The following is a 27,345-nucleotide window of genomic DNA, read 5'->3' on the forward strand; positions in this document are numbered from 1 at the left end:
GCCTAGGAATAAAGCCCTAGAGAATTTTCTAGGTTTAGAAAGTCCTTTGGATTATGAATATGTTGATAAGCAAGGGTAGATAAGAAGAAGACAGGAAAATTGGGTAAGGAAGAACAGAATTTAAGAGCAGAAGGTGGTGTGAAATTTTAAACATCTTTTTGGTAAGGCAGTGTGTCTTAATCTTCATCAGAAAGGAAGAGGCACTATTTTATAAAGCATCAAGTAGGCTAGAGCCTGTGCTAAGTATTAAACATGTTACTACGCCTAATCCCTGTCACAACCCCATGAGGAAGGCAGTACCTATACATTCCTTTTAACTTGTAAAGGAAAGTTAGGCTCAGAGGAGTTAAGTTGTTCATCCAAAAATACATACCTAGTGGCAGAGTAAGTCATTTTTCAAGCCAAATTTGTCTCTAAAACCTATGTTCTTGTATTTCACCCCTGTGAAATCAGGGACATTTAAAATTTTCAAACTCCTGGGACAGAACAATGAATGACACCATGCATACATGTGGAAGGGAACACAGTTGCGGTAGACCGTTACCTGTCCTGCTCTTTCTCTTCCAAACCAGCATGTAACCCAAACCCGGACAAATGCATCCCACCCTAGAATCTGGAATTAGGACAGAGAAAGTGAAAAAGAGAAAAGGAAAGAGGTGTGTAAGGAGAGAAGGGAGAGAGAGAAGTCAGGCTCCCTCTGAGTGCCTGGGAGGTAGCAGCCATCTACTGAGGAATGGGAAGCAAAGAGGCTAGTCTGAGGGAGGGGAAGCAGATGCGGAGAAGCAGCAGAGGTGGAGGTGAAGAGAGAAGCCTTTCTGGGTTTCCTGCCTTACTTCATTTAGTCCCTGGTTCCCTGCCCTTGGATTCTGGGAGTCATCACAGGATCCTTAAAACAAATTCCCCTTTTTGCTTAAGCGAGCTCCAGTGGTTTCTGTTATTTGGGACCAAAAAGTCTTAATTAATGCAACAGCTGTGGAAAGTTTCCTAGAATGGCTAACTTGTCATGGCTTTCTCGAATGCTTTCTCGCTAACAAGCCATGACAGGCTGTTCCAGTCAAAGCTTCCATACCGCCTACCCCTTGAGGGGGGGGGTATGCTGCGAGTGAGTGTCCACAGGTATGGGGAGGCAGAGAGAGGAATAGCAAGTGTCTATTTCCAAAAAAAAAATCAACTTCAATGTACAATGCTATCACATCTTTTTGGCTAGCAGGAATTTGAAGAAGGCTCTGACTTCTTTTTTCTCAACATAGGGGAGGGAAAGGGTGCCGTGTTCTTGATTGGTGTGGTGTTTTGGGTCAACTTTTTTGTTTAGTGTTTACCAAGAGTGTAGACACATGAGGATGGTGGGTAAGAGCTTCCTAGACCACGGACCTGAATTCAAGGCCCAGCTCAGCCTTTCTCAGCCATGGGACCTTGAATAAGTGACTATACTTGCCTGAGCCCAGTTTCTTCATCTGTAAAATAGGGATAATTATTACAATAATTAAAGAATGTAATGTATAAAAGTATAAAATAACACATGTAAAAAGGTATAAAAGAAACAGTCAATCATTTATATATGTTGGTATATGTACACCTGCCACATTAAACAACAAAGCAAAATGAAAACTTCAAACTTTTACATGTGTTAATTATCCTTCTGCTGGATATTATGGGCTAAACATTCATGGAGATGATCTACTACTAGAGGAACTGGTCTTTCTTTTGGTGTGTCCCCTGGTGTGTGTCAAGCCCCAGGGCAAAGAAGACAGGGGAGGGACGCTCAGTGAGTGCCTACGATGCTCAATGAGTGCCTACCATGTGCCTGGCACTGTCTAGGGTCTGCCTGACAGTCGAGATTGTGCTAGTGATTTAATATTTTCAAAGTAACTCTATTTCAAAAAGAGGCGATTAAATATGACTATAGAAAAGGGTAATTGAACACACATTTAAAGCATTATTATGCTTGTGGGAACACTCCTATCCTAGGAATTCTAATTACATCTGTAAGACCACAGGAGAACTGTTTAAACAATCACAATGTGAAACTCTTGATTCTCCCATATACAAACGGTGGTGTAATTCCACTAAGTCACCTCTCAGGCACAAAGATTTTAGGGAAATTTGACCTTCACACACTGAGAGTAAATATAATGTAACAAGACCAACTTCTGCATACACATAACAGGACTTCCATGCACATCAGTGTCCTGTGAGAGTCACAAAGGGACGCCGTACACTTACATCATGCCACAACTGCTGAAAAGGGTTTTGGAATTCTTTTACCACTTTCTAAGCCAATTCATGAGCTTCGCAAGAAAATCAGTTTTACTACTTTATAATTATACTTAATTTTTTTTTGAAGTTGTCTTATCCAGCTTGATCACCCCCCCTGATTTACCACTCTTGGCTCTAAACTGACTCGGCTGTTTCCAAAACTCAAATCCACTCTCAAAAGATGAAGATTTGCCATTGTTGAAAATGTGCCTTAGGCTCTGAAGGCAATTTCCGAAGAGGAGTCCAAAAATGTGTATGTCCTCCACAGGCTCCTGCCCCACTGCCTGCCAGCAAGCTCAAATCTTCCTCCATCTTAAAGACGTCTTCGGGACCCTCTCACCTCCTCAGTGCTGCAATCTCCTTAGAAGAGATGTTTACACTTTGTGTCCCCATTTTTTCACCTCCCTTCCTCTCCTCAGCCGGTCACAGTCTTCTCGGGCTCCCATCGCGCTCACTGCAACAACATATGAGATACCCCGGAGACAAAGAAAAGAGCCTGATGGCTAAATGCAGTGACTTCTGTCCCAGTTCTGCCCTGGCCAACCACAGGGATTGAGGGAGGCAGGGCAGGGGGGAAATTGGGGATGATTATTGCTCACTGCAGTAGAGCACAGGGTAGCTCACCCTTGCATGGAACTTGTCATCAACCTGGTCTTTGCTTTTTCTGTAACTCTTTGAAAATATCCTCCTTCCTGTACCCCCAACCCTACCTTCTCCTAAGAAGCTTGCTTGCTTGCTTTTTCTTTCTTTCTTAATATTTTATTTATTTATTCATGAGAGACACACAGAGAGTCAGAGACAAAGGCAGAGGAAGAAGTGGGACTTGATCCCAGGACCATGACCTGAGCCGAAGGCAGATGCTCAACCACTGAGCCACCCAGATGCCCCAAAGCTTCCATCCTTTAAATGCTGGAGCTCTTCTCAATCCATTACTGGTCCCCTTTCTTGTTCAGGCGCATGCTCCTGCCTGGTGTGTCCATTCCCTTGGGTAGCTCTGTTATTTTTATGCACTGAAATAGGTACCTGTAGCCCAGACCTCTCTCCCAAATACCAGGCCTCTTTTTCTTTCTGCTCCTTGGACATTGCTTTTTGGTACCTAAGGCACTTAATATCCAAACTTTACATTCATCTTTCTCCATCCAAGGATTTTATTCTTGTCCTCTATTTCACAATCGCAGATTTTCCTGAATTTCACTTTGGCTTAAGGATGGATATTGACACAGTTCAAAGGCCATACTAAGAGGTCTTCTTGAGAAAATCAGAAGCAGTGTTAGTTGTTTTTTCTTCTTCTTCTTTTTCAATAATAATAAGACAAATGCCTATAGAAATCCTACTCATCCTTCAAAGCCAAGTTAAAATACCTGACTTTAAAGCTTCTTCATGCAAAATTAATTACTCAGCTGTGTTCACCAGGTGCCTGTTTTTTTTTATTTGAACCTTTCATTTTGAGATAATTGTCAACTAACATACAATGGTAAGAAATAAGAGAAATATGATATTACTTTTTACCCAATTTCCAATGGCAAAATCTTACTAAATTATAATACAATACCAAAACCAGGATACTGACACTCATAAAACGCACCAATCTTTAGATTTCCCATTCTCACTGTGCTCATTAAGTTCCACACAAGTTTATCATGTAAGCACCACCTCAAACAAGAGACTGAATGTTACCATCATCTCAAGGCACCTCAAGTTGTCTTTTAATAATAATCATCCCCAATTTCCCCCCTGCCGTGCCTCCCTCAATCCCTGTAACCACAGATCTATTCTCCAGGTCTCAAATATGTCTTTTCTACAATGTTACATAACAGAACCATACAGATGTAACATTTCAGATTGGCTTTTTTCCACCCAGCATAATTTCCTGAAGACTCATGCAAGCTGTTCCATGTATCAGTAGCTCATTCTTTTTTATTGCTGAGTACCATTCCATGATCTGGATGGCCCACGGTTTGTTTGACCATGCACCTGTAGAAAGATATCTGGGCTGTTTCCAGTTTGGGGATGTTATGAATAAAGCTACTATGAAAATGTGTGTGCAAGTTTTTGTGCGAACCATAAGTTTTTATTTCTCTGGGAACAATGCCCAGGAATGCAATTACCAGGTTGTATGGTATTGCTTGCAGCTTTTCACCGACTTTGCTTTTTCCTTTTATTTTAGCCATTCTGACAGGTGTGTGTTGAGATTTCACCGTGGACTTAATCTGTGTTTTCTAATGGCTAATCGTGTTAAACATCTTTTTATTTGTTCACTTGCCATCTGTATATCCTCTTCAAGAACATGTCATGTGCCCATTTTCTAAACGTAGTGCTTTTCGATTATTGAGTTTTAAGGGTTCTTTATGTATTATAGACACCAGTCCTTTGTGGGATATGTGGTTTGCAAATATTTTCTCCTAGGCTAGCTTGTCTTTTTATCCTCTTAACAAAGTCTTTCACAGACAAAAAGGTTTTAAGTTGAATTTATCCATCTTTCTTTACATGGACTGTGCTTTTTGTGTCTAGCATAAGAACTCTTTTCCCTAGCCTTATATCAATAAGTACTTTATGCTCTTTTCTATATAAGTTTTACAGTTCTACATTTTATATTTAAGTCTATGATCCATTTTGAGTTAATTTTTGCATATGGCATGAAGTTTAGATCAAGGTTCATTTATTGGCCTATGAATCCTCAATTCCTTCAACACTTGAAAAGGCTATTCCTCCTCCACTGAATTGCTTCTGCTCCTTGTCAAAAATTATTTTTGAAAACTTCCAAAATGTTTTCCAAGATGGCTTTGTTGTATGGTGCATACACATTTAAGATCACTATGTCTTCTTGGTGGAATGATCCTTTTAACATTATGTCCCTCTTTCTCTCTAGTAATTTTCTTTGCCATGAAGTCCATTTTATCTGATAATAATATAGCTACTTTTCTTTTTATAAAATTATTATTTGTATGGTCTATCATTTTTCACCCTTTTGCTTTAAACCCAATTATGTCATTGTATTCAAAATGAGTTTGTTTGGACATCTAATTACTGGATCATGCTTCCCCCTCCCATCCCATCCAATCTCTGCCTTTAAATTAGTGTATTTAGGCACTTTACATTAAGGGCAATTATTAATATGTTAGGAGTTAAGTTGCCATTTTTACACTTTGTTTTCTGTTTGTTTCCTTTCCTCATTACATTGCTTCTTTTCTTGTAGGTTAAATAAATATTTTTTTTATTCCATCTTGACTGTTTATAAAGTTATCACTTTGTGTAGTTTTCTGAGTGGTTTGCTCTAGGTACCACCCTATCTGTAATTTAGGCAGTCTACTATTTCAACTATTTACTACTTCAAGTAAGGTTGAGAAATCTGAATTCCACTTAGGTTCCTTTACCCTGTCTACATTCTCAGTATTTTTCCACATACACTGATCACTACATTATTTAGTGTTATAACTTTAGTTTCAAACACCAAATATGATTTAAGAAACTCAGGAGAATAGTTCATGATATTTGCCCCCAGTTGCATCCATTGTCATATTCTTTCCATTCAGAAATTCCATGCCATCTTATGCTATCATTCCCTTCTGTTTAGAGAACCTTCTTTAGTCATGCTTTCAGGGTATGTTGGCTTGGAGTAAATTCTCTTAGCTTTCCTTTGTCTGAGAATGTTTTTATTTCCTCTTCATTTCTGAAGGATATTTTTGCTGGAAACAGAATTCATGGTTGACATTGCTTTTCTTTCAGTACTTGAAAAATCTGCCACTTTGTTCTGGACTCCACGGTTTCAAGTGAGAAACAATTATCATTTGAATTGGTGTTCTCCTAAAAGTAATGCATCATTTCACTTTGCTTCAAAGATTTCTTTCTTTGTATTCAGTTTTTAGAAGTTTAAATATGATGTGTCTTGGCATCAGTTACTTTGGGTTTGTGCTGTTTGGGCTTCTGTATTGTGACTTATAATAAGAAATGCATATTTGGTCTTCATCTCTGTTTCTGATACAGAGCTCCTAAAACCCTTGGAATTTCCCAAATGGTAAAAGCAATAATGGTGTTTTTTGATATTCATAACAAATCCACACCTGAATTTATGCTAGTTAGATAACTTTTGGAAAACATTATGGTATGGGGACTGGTTCTCAGAGGAATCAATCATGTGATCAGAGGGCTGAAACTTTAGCCTCACTCCCCAACCTCAGGGGAGGGTAGAGAGGGAGTAGAGATTGAGTTTATTCACCAATGGCCAATGATTTAATCAATCATGGCTACATAATGAAGCCTCCATAAAAACCAAAAAAGATAGAGAGTTTCCAGGTTGGTGTACATGTGGAAGTGCTAGGAGGATGGCATGCCCAGGGAGAGCATGGAAGCTCTATGCCCATTCCCACATCTCTTGCCCTACGCATCTCTTTCATCTAGATGTGCCTGAGTTATATTCTTTTACAAAAACAACAACAACAAAAACCCAGTAATCTAGTAAGTAAACGGTTTCCCAAGTTCTGTAAACTACACTAGTAAATTAATCAAACATGAGGAGGGGGCCTCGGAATCCTCAATTTATAGCCTATTGGCCAGAGCACAAATAACAACCTACACTTATGACTGGCATCTGAGGTGGGAGGGGGCAGTCTTGTGGGACTGAGCCCTTAGCCTATGGGATCTGACACTACCTCTAGGTTGACAATGTCAGAACTGAGTTCTATTGTAGGACACCCAGGTGGTGTTCAGAACTGCTTACAATGTTGAAAACCCACACATCTGGTATCAGAAGTGAAGGAGTCGTAGTCAAGTACTAAGAGAAGACACACAGAAGGAGTGTGTTTTCCTTACAGGAGTCTGCTCAGCTCACTGAAGGCTTATGTTTGGCCAGATTTGGGAAGTTATCAGCAATGACTTCTCTGAATACATTTTCAGTCCCATTCATTTTCTCTTCTCTTTCTGGGACTCAATGATACACATGTTAGCTCTTTTGTTATTATCACATAAATTCTTCTTGCTCAGACTAGGTAAATTTTATTGATCTGTCTTAGAGTTCATTAATTCTATCTTATTAATCTCTAATCTACTATTGACCTCTGGATAGTTTTTGTTTTATTTTGGTTTGGGTGATAGTATTTCTTACTTTGGTATTTTCCATTGTGGTTTTTTTTTTTTTTTTTCATTTCTTTCTGAGATTTTTTTTTCATTTGTTTCAATCTCTTGAAATAATTCATAATTATTTGTTAAAGCACCTCTATAAAGGTTACTTTAAATCCTTATCAGATGTTGCAACATTTGATTCCTTTTGGTATTGATATCAGCTATATTTTTCATTCAAATTGTGGTTTTCCTGGTTCTTAGTGTGATGAATGAATTTCAACTGTATTTTAGACATTTTGGGTATTATATTAGGAGACTGGGTCCTATAGAGTTTTTGCGGGTTTTCTTTGGTTTTTGTTTGTTTGGTTTTAGTAGGCACTTTCCTACCAAGGTGTAGCTCAAGGGCCAGGTGAATGTGCATCTTCAACTTCCTACTGAATCCCACTGCCACCAACCTAGCAAAAATGAAGTACAGACTCACAGTGCCTCTCTGTAGGTAGCAATCCAGCTCTCCCTTCGGCCCTCTTGACATCTTCCTGATGAAAAAGGGGCACCAGTTCATACTGTCTCACTGATGCCAAGTGTGAGCGTAAGCTAAGCTTCCTGCTAAGCCCCATTGCCACCAGGAAGGGGAAAAACTAAAATGTGATCTATACTGCTTTGAAGCTCAACTCCCTGTTGACAGTAGGAATGAGGGGTAGGTGAGTGTCAACTACCCCTGCTTCCCACCCCTTTGTTCACAGTGGCAGGAGGTATAGGAGGTAGAGGCTGGGTTTGCACGGGGTTCCAGTGACACAGGGAGAGCACTGTAGTAACTATCTCTGACTCATCACATCTCTTTGCTGCCAGGAAGGAATGGAGGCTCATCTTATTTCTGGGACTTGCTTACACTACTCTCATGGGACAACTAGAACACTGCCTACTTTTGCTGAATAGGGGGTGGGGTGGATGGTGGGCAGAAGCTCAACTCCACTCCCAGGTCTGCCAACATGAGCCAAGAGAGGAATCAGAACACAGTCTGCTTCCACGGGATGAGGAACAGAGTCTACTCCTCACTTGGCCCCACAGACACTATCCTCAGAGGGAAACTGGTTCATGCCTCCTTCCACTGAGAAGGGGAAGGAAGAAAAGCCCCTCATCTGGTTCCACTGACATTATCCTAGCAGGGGAATTATAGCACCACCACCAATTTCTGCTGTGCAAGGGACGGAAGATTAGCCTTTGGGATGCCTGGGTGGTTCCGCGATTGAGCGTCTGCCTTTGGCTCAGGTCGTGATCCTGAGGTCCCAGGATCGAGTCCCGCATCGGGCTCCCTGCATGGAGTCTGCTTCTCCCTCTGTGTCTCTCATGAATAAATAAATACAATCTTAAAGAAAAAAAAAAAAAGACAACTAGCCCTGCTCAGATCTCAGATCTCTCAAAGTGGAATCAGAGTGTCACCTGCATGTGGCAGACAGGATGGAAGAATCTCTTGGAGATCTTTTCTCCTGTGCCTTTTGGTTATTCCAGGTTGGTGCCTTCTACAGCACCCTGTCTGGGCTATATAGGAGGCAATGAGGAAAACCAGAGGAATCACTGGCATGTTCCTCAAGTCCTGAGACTCACCCCCCCCCCCCCCCATGCAATCCACCTTCTCTTTTCCACATTTCTGAATCTTTCTATGCTTGTTTGTTGTGTTATGTCCATGTTTTTAGTAAGAAGGAGGGGCCAGGAAGAATGGGCGTACTCTTTGTCAGAAATAGAAGTTGTGCCTCATTTCATTATAGCAATTTTAACATTTTATTCTTTAAGATGTTTTCCTACCCAATTTTCACACAGCAACCTCTTTGAAGGCACTTGACTGTGTTTGTTAACATTCATTTTCCCAGGAATACCAAAAAGAAACAGGAATGAATCCTAGCACTTGCTTAGAAACACGTCATAAATCAACCAATTAATACGTATTCTGCAAACTCCTAAACAAAGCTCTTTTTCCTTTTTCTCCCTCCTTTTATCCTATATATAGTATGTATGTATGTATATATTTATTATAGACTAAGTATTGAGTTCGATTTGAGAAACAGAAAGACAAGTAAGACCTAACTCTTGTTCTTGAGGGCTTTGCCGTTCATCAGGATAGATCTATGTACAGGGAAGTTATAGGACAGTATGGCAAGTGCTATCAAATTAGTGTACACAAATGGAGAAGGGGAAGGAGAGCAGGGCATGACAGAGCAAGACAGCAGTTAAGAAGGGTTCTGGGAAGTAGATGAAGGGCAGAGCAGGGTATGGCCAAGACAGAAAGCTACAAGATAGTAAAATGGCTCAGGGAGAGATGAAGGGCTGAATCAGGACAGGATACTGCAGAGAAGCTAAGAAATTGATTTCCCTCTTTTTTTAAAACTAGCAATAAAATTGATAATTTCATTTTTTCACTTGCACGGATATGAGTATCAAGCTACCCAGCATTTCCTAGTCTTAAGAATGATTTGCCCATACAATTATCTACTTCTCATGGATCTCATTTTCAGATCCTGTCTTTCTTGCCCACTCTCCGTAATCTTCAATGGGAGGCTTGTTTCTTTCCTGAAACTTTCTGCTGGAAGTTGTCCTCTTTTATCTCCAGCCCAGGCATTAGAAAGTGAAGAGATGTGACACTAAGATCAGCAGGAATGGCAGGGTACAGACATTCAAAAAGCCACTCCATATAAGCATTACTCCATATAAGCATTAGGACCCATTAATCTTTTTTATTGTCTATGAGTTTCTTTTTTTTTAAATTTATTTATTAATGAGAGACACAGAGAGAGAGAGAGAGAGAGAGAGAGAGAGAGGCAGAGACACAGGCAGAGGGAGAAGCAGGCTCCATGCAGGGAGCCCGACATGGGACTCGATCCCGGGTCTCCAGGATCACGCTCTGGGCCAAAGGCAGCACTAAACCGCTGAGCCACCCAGGCTGCCCCTGTCTATGAGTTTCTTGTAATTTCATAAACAGTGAATTGGGATTTACATGAAAGGGATAATATTGGCAGCAGTTTCAAATGACAATGACAGCTTCCTTGTTTAATGCAGAACAATTTAACCTTGCTCTGTTCCACGTAAGCAAAAAAGGGGTTCCCTTGGCAATGAAGAGCTGAGATGTAAAGCATGATCCTTGGATTTTTCTATGTGGCCCACAGGGAGGCAGGGTCAATACATCTGTCAGATAAATGTGGCAGATTGTCACCAATGGAATACCATTTCTTTCAAATGCAAGGATGAGATGGCTTTGAATAACTCCAAGAGGACATTTCAAACAGAGTCACACTCCATCAGAGCTAGTACGTTTTGAAGTATTGACTTTAACAATTTCAATAGGATTTCAAGGAATACTAGGTCCATGAGATGACCCAAGAGAAAAAGTTCTAAGAAATCTATTAACCCACTGGTTTCTAAAAATATTTGGCCATAGAACCCATTTACTCCCTTTTACTCTCTTAAAATCCCAAAGGAAAAAAATAATAATAATAAAATAAAATCCCAAAGGACATATGACCTACTAACACCTTTTGGGAAAACCTAACCTATCAAATAACCCATTTTACAAACAATGAAAGTGCTCTGCTCTCTCTCCCCCCATCTTCCCAAATTTAACTAATTTGCCCAAGGTCATCCCACTAGCTCCCAGGAGAGCTAGGACTAACTTCTAGCACTCCTTCTATGCTGCCATACTCCCTTACCAGAGGAAACCTTTTCTAAATGGCAATTTAATCATACTGGACTTCCTGATAAACAGCAAGATCATTAGTCATTTAATGTTAGTTATGTTTGAAAGTTTTCCCACAAAAGGGTTGACCTGAAAGAGGTTAGTATTATATGTCTCTCCTTTCAAGCAGCTATTTCAAGGTTGGTTTTACCTGGAGTAAAAGGAAATTTCTGTCTGTTTGGAACAGTTCCATCTTGAAGATATTTCAATATTTCTTGCCACGGCACCCTTTCTGTGCTCGGTATTTTTAGCTCACTGTTTTCTATTTTGGCAGCCGAGAAGCTGCAGTTTGTAATTTTACCTCCAGCTTCATATTTCTTCTTAAAAGTGAATACAATGTCCTGTTTATAATAATAAAATCACCAGTTGGCAGAACGACATTAAATGGAAAAAAAAAAAAAGAGAGAAAGCAATTGGAAAATTTAGAGCAAGCAATTTTATGTGCCAAGTTTCACATTTGTAATGGTCCGGTGGAGGTCACTGGGCATCCTCTTTATTGAGGGGATAGTGAGGAAATAGATATCCACAAGCTCTCCTGTGAAAGACTATAGACACCACCTCCACTTCAAGGAAGCTCATATTTTACCAAAAAGTATGTGATCCAAACTTCTACCATATTACTAACTATAGGAAAAATCTAAAAATCAGTTCAGCGTGGTATTTTCCCCCTCCAATATTTAGGTTTTTATTTTTCCACTTTAATTGAGCTTTTAAGCTTTGGTTTCCTATTCCAGTTTAGCAACAAAGGAAACAAAATAATAAGAATGCAATTAGAAATAATTGGAGCCAGTCTCAGAAACAACCTTGGGGTTTCTTGGGCTTCTGGTGCAACCCCCTTTAAGCAGTTTCCTTGGATATATTCTCTTCCTGATCCCCAAAGGCTTGCAATGTTGGTGTTGCTTGTTCTTTTCTTTTCTTTAACCTCAGATGCCCTACTAAAGAGAGCTGCAGCTCTAGGCCATGCAAGTGGGGCTTCTCCAGAGACTGGAGGTGAAGGCCCAGAAAAATGGTGCTCCTGACCAGAAGGGCCAGATCACCCTTAGGAGTTCACACCAGTCTTTCTTCTTGAAAATTGCTAACCAACGATTTTTCTTTTCAAAATAAACACTATTTCTCTCAACTTCAGTTTGCAAAATATTACCCCAATTCCACTGGACTAAAAAACTGGAATTTTACTGACATAATTGGATTATGAGGTTTAAAGATTGATGGAACTTTTCTGTTCCAAATATAATTGTTCAAATACCAAACCTAAACGGGTATGTAGAAGTCCTTATGTAGCTAGAGCCAGAGTAACACTGTAGGCTCCATGGCAGGGTGGCTGAGCAGAAGGGGTCAAGGAGCTATCAAAACCATAGGAGTTGTGAGCCCTGGCATAGAAGGATCTGGAAGTCTGAGGGGAATGTGTCACCTTTTCTGCAGCCACAGCCTATCACTAAATGAAGACTGCTTTAGTCACTCCAGTTCCCTCTATGCCTGCTCATTTTTCAGATCTCAGTTCAAGCACCAGTGCCCTTGGCAGTTGATTCATACTGGTATTATAGCACTTGCCATACTCTGCTGTAATTTGTTGGAGTGTAAATCTGTCTCTATGAGAAAGAGTAAAGTCCTAAAGAACAAGACCCAAGCCTTTCTTGTCTCTGTATTTCCAGTAACTAACTTAGGACTTGGCGTTATTACATATACACATATAAAAATAATATATATAAGTAGATGTATATAGGAGAGAAGGCAGGAAAAGGAAAGACATAGAAGGTTTCACTTAGGAGTCTATAGAATATGTATTAATTTATTCATGGCACATGTTTTTTGGGGGGTGCTGGGCCTCATTTGGAATTATTGTGACATTCCTAGGAAAATTAATATTGATAAAAACCTCTTTGAAGGCACTGCACCTCTGAGCAGAAGAAATCATAGTATTACTAACACTTGTACCAAGGAACTCTCCCCTCTGGCACAATCCCATCCAGTTACTGAATCCCCACCGCCTGTGAATGGTATTTGATTAGTATTTGTTGGCTGAAAAACTGAATGAATCTATTGTAAGACGGAAGAGAAGGAAAGGTAATCAGACCAAAACACTTCAGCATACCACAGACTTCTCTTTATATTTATCTTTTATTGCAAAAATTAGGAAGTTAACTGTGATTACATATACATAGATACATAAAGGTAGGTGGGTCAGGTGATTACTGAAGCGTCTAGATGAAAGTCCGTGTTCCAGAACACAAAGGCGATGATGTTGGCATTCTCATTATTTCCTATGCTTTCAGCCAACTGTGATCAATGGGTCTTTGCCCATGCCCTGTACATGGATTTATGGAAATTACCTAGTTTCAGCTAAACTAATCCTTACAAAATAGGCAAGTGGCTAAAAAAGATTATTACAAAGATCCATGGACTGAAGATAATACTAAACTAATAATACTAATTCTACTAATACCAGGAAAATGGCAAAGTTGACATTGCTTCTGCTCCTAATATAAATTCATCACCAGCCACCTACATGATTTCAAAACAATGACTGTCATATGCTACCTAGTAGATCCTTAGAAAAAAAAAATACACTAAATATGTTCCGTCAAGGTAAAAGTGATGTTTCAATAAGAAAAAAAGTTACTGCTTTTTGAACAAAATCAAACAAGAAACTTAGGCTTTGAAGACAAACTTTTTAAAAAGGTTGTTTGAAATGTTATACAAGCTGGGGACCTGAAACAATCTAAGTGCAAAACGGCACTACTGCAAAACTACTCATATGTATACACTTGAACTTCCTGATAGAATTTTCTAACTAGTTTGTAAAGATGCCAACTGAAGAAAAGCCAAAGACTATGAAGCCATTAAAAAAAAATCTAAAAATGTAGCACCTTTCAACTCATTTGCAAGAACGGACTGACATTGTGAAAGATGAAAATTTATTAGCTGGATTGTATTTCTGAAAATAATTGGTAAATAGGACTAAAAAATGAGTATTATGATTTAGTAAGTTCAACTCACTTCTTCTTCATATCTTTTTCAGTTATGATAACCATTAAACCTAAAACTAAGTATCAAAACATATGAAACTAAGAATCAGACATATATCTCTGAGTCCTTGCACAGGATACACAGGCATATTTTAACAGAGGTCTTCTGGAGAGCAAGGCCCCCTGTTCCGTGGTCTAACTCAAGGCAACATGAAGCAGCATAGGGAAACTGAGAGTATGCCGGCCAGGCTGGCTGACTGTTAGAGAGCTTTATTTATCTGTAGGCAAGGAATCAGGCTGGAAAAGATTGAGCACCTCTCTTTCTTTTTTTCTGATAGTTCCATTTATAATTTTTAAAAGATATAACAGTTATTTAAAACAGTAATTTGAAAAATAGAGAAATTTATAAAAAGTAAAATACTGCCTCCCTACCTCCTACTGCTCCTCCAAGTCCACAAATGATAATCGCTGTCGAATGTTTGATGCATTTCCTTCCAGACCTTTTTCTATGTACATACATATATAAATATATATTTATATATGCATGGGTATATTTATTTGGATACTATTTTTATTTTTTTGGCTTTATTTTAAAAAGGCTCGTATTTGCACTGTTTTGAAACTTGCTTTTTTATTTTTTATTATTTTTTTAAAGATTTTATTTATTTATTGGAGACAGTGAAAGAGACAGAAAGAGAGAGGGTGCACAAGTGGGCGGCAGAGCAGAGGGAGAGGGAAAAGCAGGCTCCTTGCTAGCAGGGAGCCCGATGTGGGACTTGATCCCAGGATTCTGGGATCATGACCTGAGCCAGGGGCAGACATTCAACTGACTGAGCCATCCAGGAGTCCCAAAACTTGCTTATTTTAACTTAGCAACATACGATAGCAGTCCCTTTAGGACAGTCCACGTAGATCTAGTTCCTGGTTTGCAGCTGCGAGAAACACAATCTTGCTGGTATGACATAGGTTATTTAACCGTCCCTTTGCTGAGGTGCCTAGATGGCTCAGTTGGGTGAGTGTCCGATGTCTGGAGTAGGCTCAGGTCATGATCTCAGGGTCATAGGATTGAGTACCATGTTGCGCTCTGCATTCGGCAGGGAGTTTGCTTGAGACTCTCCTTCTGCTCCTCCCCCACCTGCATGTGGGCACAGGCTCTCTCTCAAACAAACAAACAAACAAACAAACAAATAAATAAATAAATAACCATCCCTTTGTTGAGGGATATTAGTAGTGTCACTTTTACAACAGAGTATCAATGGACATTCTTGAACATCTATCCTTGTACACTTTGACTAGGAGGGATTCCTGGAAGTCAAGTTTTTGGGTGAAAGGGTAGGTACATTTCAAATGTTGATAGTTACTGCAGAATGGCTACCCTGACTTATACTTTAAACAATGAAGTTTAGCCATATAGATTTCTAGTTTAGGGAAAGATCTCAGAAAATGAGCCCTCGATTTATATACGAGAAAATGAAGGTTCAGAGAGAATAAGGCTTGGGCCCAAGATCTCAAAGTCTCTGATAAGATCACTGACCAGCAGGAGTTCCATGAGTAGTGGTTACTGCTGAAGGCCAGGATGGTCACCTGAGTTAAGTGACTTCATATATAACATGTGTTCTAAGTAGGAAAGGGGACTATCATCTCCTTTTCCTTGCTTACTCTTGGCAAGAAAAGAAAAAAAGGCACTATATTCCTAAAAGATACAATAGCAAAGGGGAGAAGAGAAGGATTCTCAAACTAGGTGGGCTTATGGGCACCAAAAGCGAAGGTATCACAAGTTCAGCTGCGTGAAGTGAGCTAGTGTGGTGGAAAAGACTCTGACACGGGATGACCCTAGCAGAAAACCTTCCACAGCCTCAGTGGGTTGTATGAAAAGTTTCTTGGTTCTAAATATCTCCATGTGGCATCCAAAATGAATGCCAGTACTGAAACCAAATTCTGAAGAGAAATATCAGAAAAGAACTAACATCCCACAATGAAGAAACATCTTCAAAGAAGATGTTGTTATAAAAATACCACAAAAGTACTTTCCAACAAATTCCAGACCTAAAAGTAAAGCTTTAAAATGAAGCTCCAAGCACAGAAGCTTTGAATCCTTTGCTCTGTGCCTGAAGAGGCCCATTTAAAGGAAGGTACTTCTGACCAGATAACATTGTCTTTATTCGATCAGACCTATGGGGCATAACAATGAGAGAGAAAGATAGCACCTGTATCTTTTGAAATCAGAATGGTCTAGAAAAGAAATGAGCACACTTTTTCTATAAGGAGCTAGAGAGCCCTTTACAGGCCATATATGGTATCTGTTGCAATTATTTAACTCTCCTGTTGCAGGGCAAAAAGACAATCATGAACAAAATATAACCAAATAAGCATGGCTGTATTCCAATACAACTTAATGGGTACTGGAATTTGAATTTCATATAATTTTCTTAAAAGATTATTTTTGTTTTGATTTTTTTAATCATTTAAAAATATAAAAACCATTCTTAGCTCAAAGGCTGTACATAAACAGGCAGTGGGCTGCATTTAGCTTGTGGGCCGTAATTTGCCAACCTCTGGTACATAGCATTTAATTTTCAGTTGAACTGATCTTGAATGTTATTAGAAAGATGGAAACATCTGAGCCCCATCCCTAAGAAAGTGAAGTTAGAAGACAAAGGTAGAAACAAGTTGTTCTTAAAGAGTTTCAGGGGTACCTGGGTGACTCAGTCAGTTAAGCATCTGCCTTCAGTTCAGGTCATGGTCCCAGGGTCCTGGGATGGAGCCCTGCATCAGGTTCCCTGCTCAGTGGGGAGCGTGCTTCCCTCTTTCCCTCTGTATGTGTGTGTATGTGTGTACGTGCTCTCTCTCTTAAAAAAAGAAAAAAAATCTTAAAAAAAAAAAAGTTACAGATATTTACCTTAAATCTCTTCTCTTACTGAATTCCTCTGGTGGGATTGTCCAGGGCAGGCCTTGAGGGAGACAGTCTAGAACTTCCGATGAGAAATCAGAGAAATCCACACCATATTCTGTTAGTATTCCTTCTGTTTCAGGTTCAATTTCACCGGCCTGCCCAAGACTCTTAGCCAGTTGCCTATGAACAAGACAGAGAGGAACAACTATGTTAGTGAATTAATGGATCACAGGCATCTGTTTCATCTCTAAAACTGAGGGTAGTAGGAAAACCTTTAAACCTCCTGCCCTTCCCCCAGCAAGAACACCATTACCAGTGAATGGAGGAACCAAGCAGAAGAGACCATAATACTCTTGTCCTGTTAAATCCCTAACTACAGTATAATTTTAACCTTCTTCAGGAATTCTGACATGGGGGAGTTGGGCCAGATGGCCTTCCTTAAGTTTCTTGCAATTGTTTTTCATGAAAAAGTCAAATTGATATTGTTAAAAGCTTTCATCAATTCCTTTTCTTGCAATACATTGAGAGACAATTCTGATTAGCCCAGTTTGCTATTAAATTGTTAGTTTCAATAGTGCCTATACCTTAAGACATTCTTACTAAATTAGATCAGATACTTACATTTTTTCACAATTCTAATTTTTGCCTTAACATTTTAAAATATTTTATCTGAACAACTAGTAACAGGTTCATTGTAGAGAAGTTAGAAAATACAGAAATACATCAAGAAGAAAGTTAAAATTATCTGTAATCTGGTCATTCGGCAAATTACCATTCTCATTTTGGGGTATTGGTCCATAAAAAGTAAGATTGCATTTAAAGGGATATTTCTGATGCTATTAGTAGGGTTCCACCTTTTAGAAGGCAAATACTAATAATCATCTATGGTCATCTATAAATATACCAAAATTGATGGTGCTCAATTCTCATAAGCACTGGCACGCCACATTCAGACCTTAAATCTAAAGTTATATGTGGCATACAGATAGTCAATAGGAAATATGATACTCTTGCCACAAGGAGTTAGCTCTGGCTTTAGAGCTTTTTCTGGTGCCATTAGATTTCTTTGAAGAAGATTCTGTTTCCTATGTAAGGGTAGATGCCTGGCTGCTAGAGTTCTTAGGTGCAGAATGGTAGAGGGAGACTGGGGATGTGGTTGCCTGAAATGCAGGCTTCTAACAAATTCCCATCTTCAGCTTTACTACTGCAACAGAAGTGGTGGCAGCAGGGCTGGTTCCACCTCTCACATGGCAGCCAAAAGAAGCCAGCCCATAGTTGACACATATACCTGCCTTCCTGCATAAGTTCAAGGTAGCCTGTGGGTTGCCTGTGGGCTCCCCACATACAACATGGGTTCAGAGCAGTATCACCTCCTCAAACTTAGCAGCTGATGTCCCAGAAAGGATATTGAAAAGTCAAAGACAGCAAAAATATGAGGGGAAAAAGTACAAAAAACTATCAGGAAGATCCATAAATATTTGGAAATTAAATAACCAGTGGGCTAAATGAGAAATAAAAAGAGAATCAGAAAATATTTCAAACTGAATAAAACATGATATATCAATATTTGTGAGAAGCAGCTCAAACACTGCTTTGAGGGAAATTTTTGCTTTAAATAAATGTAATGAAAAAAATAAAAATAAATAAATGTAATGTTTATATTAGTAAAGAAGATATGTCTCAAATTAGTAATCTAAAGCTTCTATCTTAAAAAATTGAAAAAAGAAAAGCAAATTAGATTCCAGGTAAACAGAAGGAATAAAATAATAAAGAAATAAGAATCAAGGGACAGAAAATGAACTGTAATAAAGAAAACCAATAAAATCAAAGCTGATTATTTGAAAAGAGAATAAAAGAGGAACGTTTCTAGTGAGGCTAATCAAGAAGAATAAGGAAAGACTCAAATTACCAAATCATGAATGAGAGAGGAAATATCATTATAGATCCTACAAGCATTAAAAAGATAATAAGGAAATTAGGAAGACTTTAAGTCAATAGATTCAACATCTTGGATGAAATGGATAAATTCTATGAAAAACACAAACTGCCTAAGATTATTAAAGCTGAAACCAATACCTACATATTCCTATATCTATTTAAAAAATTGAATTCATACTTTAAAACCCTCCCACAAAGAAAACTCCAGACTCAGATAGCTTCACTGGTAAATACCACCAAATATTTTAAGAAAAGAATTAATACCAATTATATACAAACTCTTTCATCAGAAGAGGATGGAACACTTTCCAACTGGTCTCATGAAGCCAGCATTATCTTGATACCAAAATCAGACAAAGGATTCATGAGATCAATATCCTTCATTCTTTTTTTTCTTAAAATATTTTATTTATTTATTCATGAGAAACAGAGAGAGAGGCACAGACACAGGCAGAGGGAGAAGCAGGTACCATGCAGGGAGCCTGATATGGGACTCAATCCCAGGGCTCCAGGATCATGCCCTGAGCCAAAGGCGGACACTTTAACCACTGAGCCACCCAGGCATCCCAATATCCCTCATTCTTAAAATTCTTATGAAATATTAATACATATAAATTCACCCTTGAACAATATGGGGTTGAACTGTGTCAGTCCACTAATATGCAGATTTTTAAAAATAAATACAGTACAGTAATATAAATGTATTTTCCCTTCCTTATTTTCTTAAGAACATTTTCTTTTCTCTAGCTTATTTTATTGTAGGAATAGAGTACATAATACATGTAACATACAAAGTACGTGTTAACTGACTATTTATGTTATTGGTAAGGCTTCCAATCGACAGAGACTATTAGTAGTAAAATCCTGGGGGAGTTGAAAGTTATAAACAGATTTTCAACTGTGCAAGAAGTCGTTGCTGCTACTCCTGCATTGCTCAAGGGTCAACTGTATATAAAAAGGAGAATACGTCATGACCAACTAAAGATTTAAAAATCTGGTCCAACATTCAAAAAATCAGCCAATATAATTCATTATATTAGCAAATAATGAGAAAAACATGCAATCATTTTGATAGATGCAGAAATACATTGGACAAAATTCAACATCCATTCATGATCAAGACTCTCAACAAATGAGTAAAGAACAGGAACATCCTTCCGTTTCTTGGGGAAAAAAAAACATATTTGCAATTCAAGACAGCTGAGGGATAATTCAGAAGAAAAAGACTGAAGAATGGCCAGTAATAATATAGAGAGATTAATCGTAGATTATGTTGAGAGATGAAACTGCCAATATATGTGACCATTTTTTACCTGAAAGACACAATTTCACATGACTCTACCCTATGGTATTAAAATATCACATAAAATAATTAATTATATAAAATCAGCATACATAGTTTCTGGGAGAAGTATAAACAATGATGTAGATCATGAAGAGATCATATACCATCTGCAAGTGTTCTAGTCAGGTCATCATGATTGGAGTATGAAACTAGCAAGAAAATAAACATTTTTCTATGTGGTGATAGCATCAGTAACAGTCTTCGTAAGGTAGACTTAAAACACACTGGCCACCCTACTTTTACCTGGTGACATTAGAATGGCCAAAAAGGATTATCTTACCCCCAAAGTGGAACAGGGCCTAAACATTTGAACAAAAGGCATTTTATAATATCTAACTTTTAAAATATAATACTAAAATCTAGGAAGACCTCATTTAAAGATGGAAGGTGACATCCCAGGCATTCTATTTAACAAAGAAGAAAGAAACAAGGAAAAGAAATGGCAGAAGGATAAAACATACTCTGTAAGTATGTGGCCACAGAAATTACTATCTTGATCAAAGATATTCCCAAGAATATGTCACCAAAGTGAAGATGCAAGTGCATAATAAAAAAAAAAATCACAAAAGGAAATAATAAAGATGGAAGGTGACATCCCAGGCATTCTATTTAACAAAGAAGAAAGAAACAAGGAAAAGAAGTGGCAGAAGGATAAAACATACTCTTTAAGTATGTGTCCACAGAAATTACTATCTTGATCAAAGGTATTCCCAAGAATATGTCACCAAAGTGAAGATGCAAGTGCATAATAAAAAAAAAATCACAAAAGGAAATAAAAATTAGTGCTTCAGACCTAGAAAATAAAAAGAAAAAGAAAAAGAAAAAGAAAACCACTACAAAAACAAAGGTCATATAGGAGGGTAACTAATGAACTGACTGAAAAAAATAAGGTTCCTCAAGATACAGCTTTGAGAGAAGTGAGAAAAATGAAATTTAAAAGTACAAAGAATTGTGAAGAGCTTACAGAGAAAACAGACAGATATGAAAGCCCAATGAACGAGATCCAACATTGGCATAACTAGTATTCCTGAAGGAAGGAACTAGATATATGGAATAGAAAACATTTTGAAGATATTATTAAGATAACTTTTCTGAAATAAGAGAAATTTTACACACAGAAAGGGCATATATGCCATTTCTCAGAAAATGTAATACAGAAAATCACCACTGAAACATATTCTATTGATGCTACTGGATTTTGAAGATGAAGATTTCTAAATGCAAGAACTCAAGGAACATAGTTTTCATAAACCTTTTCTGAAAAACTACTAGATGAAGAACTGTGGCCTACCAAGAGATGGAGAAATTTCTCTGAAAAGAAGACTAGTGCTGAGTACTGAATCTACCTCTGTTGGGGAGGGAAGGTGAAAAGTAAGGAGAACAAGAGTAAGCAGGTAAAGATGGACCTAATATTAATTGTCTGAACAAAGTCATATCAGTCATCGTACCTTTACTGAAATTTAATGAAAAAAATTGTTTTTAATTTTATTAGTGCTTTGCGTTCTGGCAAAATTTTTCACTAGGCTATATTCTGAATCCAAAGAATCTTGATTTGTTTACTAAAATTACAATATGGCTCATAGAGACAAAATTATATTTTGGTTATGGCTTCCAAATGTTATCAATGACTCCAAGTTTCTATTAGTAGTAATTAGCATTTATTTTACTAAGTTCCAGAGAACATTTCTCAAGTACCTTATTTAAATAAATTTATTATAGATTTTCACTGGAGATATAATTGAGAGCAGCATAGCCTGGACAGCCTGCAGAAGATAAAAATCTAACAGGTCAGCATGCTGAAAGAGCTCATGCATTTGGGCCTTAGATGCCCCAGAAAGACTCTTATGCTATTTACTCACAAATTCTGCCATCACCCCCAAAATCAGAATATTCCAGGCTCTAAACAAAAGCAAAATCTACTATAATATCTGTCTTTTTTTTTTTTTAATTTTTATTTATTTATGATAGTCATACAGAGAGAGAGAGAGAGAGGCAGAGACACAGGCAGAGGGAGAAGCAGGCTCCATGCACAGGGAGCCCGACGTGGGATTCGATCCGGGGTCTCCAGGATCGTGCCCTGGGCCAAAGGCAGGCGCCAAACCGCTGCGCCACCCAGGGATCCCTAATATCTGTCTTACAAAAGGGTTTGATTGCATTTTAAATTTTGGTGTAAGTTTTACTTAAATACTGAAAATAACTTTCCCTTTCATAGCTATGGTTCAAATATTACAGCTTTCTAAGTAGTTTCTGTTTTTTCGTCATTGTCTTATAAAGACAGCTACAGCTGCTTTTGGACAACTATCGTTTAATGTTGCATCAAAATGTCTAACTGATTCTCTTAAAAATCATACTTCAGCCAACTCTGTATTAAAATATGTCCGTCAAAAATAACTTTGAAACTCATAGCCAAGAGGATCCTAAGGAGACATGACAACAACTAAATGTATAGGTATACTGGAACAGACAAAGGACATTCAATTTTTAAAAATCAAGGATTTCTGAATAAAAGTATGGACCTCAGTTCACAATGTTGTCAGCACCGGTTCATTAATTGCAACAAATGTACCATACTAATAAGTTAATAATAGGGGAATTAGGTCCAGGGATACATAAGAACTCTCTCTACTATTTTAACAATTTTTCTGTAAATCTAAAACTGTTCTAAAAGTAAAGTTTTTTTTTAATTTTTTTTTTTTAATTTATGATAGTCATACAGAGAGAGAGAGAGAGAGGCAGAGACACAGGCAGAGGGAGAAGCAGGCTCCATGCACCGGGAGCCTGACACAGGACTCGATCCCGGGTCTCCAGGATCACGCCCTGGGCCAAAGGCAGGCACCAAACCACTGCGCCACCGTAAAATAAGGAATCTAGATTTTGATAACAGGTAAAGGATAAACTAAATCATGGCATTTTTGTTCAATTGTTTATTATGCATTTTAGAAAAATAATTTTGAAAATGTAGCAACATAAAAATGTCTGGCATAAAACACAATGTACAAAGACATAGTATAGTTTAACAATGTAAAACCATTTATGAAAAGACTGAAGGGAATAGCTAAAACTGGCATTAATTATTTTAGAGAAGAAGGATTATGAGTAGCTTTTTTCTCATTTTTTTAGACTTCTTTTAATATTATGATATTTTTGATTAAAAATATAGAAACATTTACTATAATCTAATAAAAACCTGTGATGCGCAGTACTGGTTGTCCACCCAACATTTATTCCCCATCTTTCTCCTTTCTAACAGAAACCTCATCTTTTTCACATGGGGGATTCATCTTACTTTCAGCTCCAGAGGCAGATCTTCATTACTGTAATAAAATCAGGGTATGATTCCCCTGGAGACTGTGATCAGTATCATGGTTGTGTGGACAGGATTTTCCCCTTCCTTGCTGGATTGATCAAGAGAGCATGTAGTCTGACCATCCTGGCAGCTGTCTTCACTAACACGGAGAATCTACTACTAGATCACTGAAGATGGCAAAGGGCAAACTGATAACATCATCAAGTCACTGAGCCCTGGAGCTTGCACAACCTCTGGATTCCCACTTATGTAAAATAATATATTCCCTTATTATTTAAATCACTTTGGGTCAGGGTTTTCCATCACTTGGAAGCATCCTAATATAAAATACTTTAAAATATCTTCCTAATATAAAATAGCATCCTAACTAATATAAAACACTTTAAAGTATCTTCCATGAGAAGTAAACTTCTCTTTTCTGTCCTTCACTTTGCCACAGAAAATGTAACACTCTTATGACCAAAAATAAAATCTCAGGACTGTTCACATCATATATCTTGCAGGTACTCACTCCATATTGACAAGGTACTATACTATTGGCTCTAGAGCATAAAAATACTATAAGTAGCTCCTTCCTTAAGCAATATATTTCTATATTAATGGCATTCCCTTTACAGTTTTCATGGTGAAGTAGGTCCACAAAACATGAACCATATTGATTTCACCTTCATGAAATACAGCAGCAAGGCCAGAAAGCTGCCCTGTCCTCCAGAATAGATCTCTCTCTTCAGTGCTATCACTGTCCTTTGGTTCATCTCCTTTCTGGCACCTGCCACTTTCTAGCTGTGCCATAGTGCTTTACGTATGTCTCTTCTTTACCAACAGATGAAGAAGATCATCCTAAAGAGACTAAACATTATTCCTGTATCTTATATTGAGACTTGTTCATCCTAGGTGTCCAAAACACGATAGTTTAGTGAATAAATGAATTAATGCTTTTGAGCTTGGAAATGGAGTATGGAAATGAGTATGGAAAAAGGGCATACTATTCCTCCTTAAAACTCCAAAGGAAAACTAAGAAAACTAAGATAGTAAAAACAAATAAAACTCAAAGACATGTATTTAGGTATCTAGAGTCCTTTAATAACTACATGTCACATTAGCAAAGTTATTAATATTAGCACTTCAAAAATATCAGGAAAAAATTGCTTTCATTTAAAACTGAACTTTCATGACTTATTACTATGGAAAATATCTTCAATTGCGAGTTTGGGAAAATAAGAAAAAGAAATAAAAGTTATAGGGATTAGAATGAAAGAAACAAACTTGTCATTACTTATCAATGATGTGATTATCTGCACAGAAAATCCAAAGACAACTATGTCCAAAATATTAAAATTAATAAGGAGATTTAGCAAGATGGCTGGATACAGGATTAATATACAAAAGTTTATAATAATTCTATACACCACTATCAAAAAGTTAGAAAATGCAACTTAAAATGCCTGTTCTTCAGAAATTAACATTAGTAACATGAAAAAATAAGGCATAAACTACAGAGAAGATATTTTCCCTACCAGTAACTGCTAAAAAGATTAGTTTCTAGAATACTTAACTCCAAAAAATCAAATAACAGCCCAATAAAAAATGAATGCTAAAATGAGTTGGTGAAAGTTTAAAGAGAAACAGAATAATTGCATAGTCCCAAAAAAATCTTTCCCAAAGTCTAATAATTACAAGGGAAAAACAGTAAGTTAGAAATTCTGGTAGGTACTTTCTTAGCCAAGTGATCAAGGTTAACATCACCAGTAATACATGAACTCTCTGATATGACACCAATTGCCCCTCTGATATCCTTCCCAATAATGCCTAATCTCAGTCTAATCACGAGAAAATGTTAGACAAACCCAAATTGAGAAATATTCTACAAAATCACTGACCAGTACTCCTCAGAGGTGTCAAGGTCATGAAAGACAAGGCTGACAAATTATCACAAACTGGAATAACTACAGCAACATGACAACTAACTGCAATGTAGGACTCTGGGCCAGTTTCTCAGGAAGAATAAGGATGTTAGTGGAAACAGTTATAAGATCTGAATAAGTTCTATATTTTAATAGTATCATACCAAGGCCAATTTCTTTGTTTTCATAAATATTCTATGGTAGTGTGAGACGTTCAGATAAAGAGAAGCTGGTTAAATGTATATAGGAACCTCTGTATCATTTTGCAATTTCTGAAAATTTATCTAAACAAAAATTTAACTGTGAAAATAATGTAAAAGATAAGAAGATATTTCCTAGAAGAGAAAACAATAACCATAAATATAAAAAGATGCTCAATCTCATTAGTAATTGGGAAAATATAAATTAAGATCACAAGATATCACCTGAATGGCAAAAATGGAAGAGTCTAACTATATCCAGGGTTGATAAAAATGTGAAGCAACAGAAACTCTTACATACTACTAGTAGGATTAAAAATGGGCACAACCACTTTGGAAATGGTTTGGCTATAAAGCTTAACATGCACATATACGTGATGTATCAACTTTACTCTTGAGTAGAATCTAGAGAAACTTTAGTTAGTAAGCAGTTAAATGTTCATTGGAGCATTATTTCTAATAGAAAAACCTGGATTCAACCCAAATATCCAATGCTAGATAAATAAATTGTGGCATATTTCAGGAAATAGAAATATTATGAATTAAAATGAATGAAATCTATGAATATATTTTAGAAACAGTGTTAAACGAAAAAAGCAAGTTTACAGAAGAATATATGTAGCATGGATTTTTTTTTGTAAGGTTGAGAAACAAGCTAAACTAATACTTTTAGGGATAATAAATATGGATCAAGTATAAAGAAAAGCATATTGTGATTAGCATGTTTGAGAAAGTGGTTACCTCTTGGGGAAAAAAAAAACCAGTGGTTAGGATAGAGAGGAACATAGGGCTCTTCAACAATTATGTGATATATTTCTTAATCGGGGTAGTCAGTTTGTGGATTGGTTTTAATATTAGAATTCAATTAGCAATAATCGCGCCTCGGATAAACCTCATTGGCTATGATACTGCCACTGCGCAAAGCTAATATTAGAATTCAAAAATTATGTAAGTGTTACATGTATACTTTATCTGTGAAACATACTTTGCAATGAGTGTTAACAAGTATTTTTAAAACAATATTTTAGACAAATATACACCAAACCCTTAATAGCAATTATTTCTGGGAGTGAAATTCTAGAAGTTTTTTTTTACTTCCAGTGGTACAAGTTTTAAATAATTGTATTAGTAAATATATAATATGTATGTATTTCAAAAAATTAATTTTTTCTAATTTTGATAATACAATAAATCATTTTAAGATAGAGAGCTGTCCTCATTAGAATGATTTATAATGATTACCACTTCAATATTTCTCACTCACCAGAGTTCTTCCACAAATACCATTCCCATTCACAATCAATGATGTTACAACTGGATCCTACTATAGAATCCATGGGGATAGTGCTGAAACAAGATTCCTAGTTTCCTGTAGTTCATCGGTGGGGGTTGTGTGTGTGTGTGTGTGTGTGTGTGTGTATGAATATTTTATACAAATAAGCATTAGGTCTGGGTCATGTACAAGTGAAAAACTTACTAAGGGGAAGGATAAGCTATAGATATAAGAAATTAAGCAAGCAAGTCCCCTCCAATTGGCCTCTTTACCTTAAAGAAAATAAGAACACTTAACGGTCAACTTTAGTGTTCTAAATCATCCATCCTCCTGTCTCCACCACATAGTCTCTTATAAAGTTTTAGCCTTAAAACTAGGCTATACGCAGGAGGACAGACATACATTCCTGTAATGATTATCACTCAAGTAAACGCTCTCAGGCATACTGGTCCATGCTGGAAACTGCATTCAAACAGGTACA

General features: G+C 37.4%; 1 protein-coding gene and 1 non-coding gene across 6 annotated transcripts in view; both read right to left on the minus strand.

The window, feature by feature from the left end:
• Nucleotides 1-27,345, minus strand: part of DIS3L2 (DIS3 like 3'-5' exoribonuclease 2) — a 339,592-nt gene that overhangs the window by 148,642 nt on the left and 163,605 nt on the right. For all 5 annotated transcript variants that reach the window (XM_072719168.1, XM_072719171.1, XM_072719169.1 and 2 more), the window contains one exon: nt 16,904-17,077. In XM_072719168.1, the coding sequence (XP_072575269.1) occupies nt 16,904-17,077 (174 nt within the window). The remainder of the gene's footprint in view (nt 1-16,903; nt 17,078-27,345) is intronic.
• LOC112925565 (U4 spliceosomal RNA) lies at nt 26,372-26,517 on the minus strand. The gene has a single exon (XR_011994603.1). It is a non-coding gene; the product is annotated as a U4 spliceosomal RNA (small nuclear RNA).

Source organism: Vulpes vulpes, chromosome 9 (assembly GCF_048418805.1).
Source record: "Vulpes vulpes isolate BD-2025 chromosome 9, VulVul3, whole genome shotgun sequence".
Taxonomy (NCBI): domain Eukaryota; kingdom Metazoa; phylum Chordata; class Mammalia; order Carnivora; family Canidae; genus Vulpes; species Vulpes vulpes.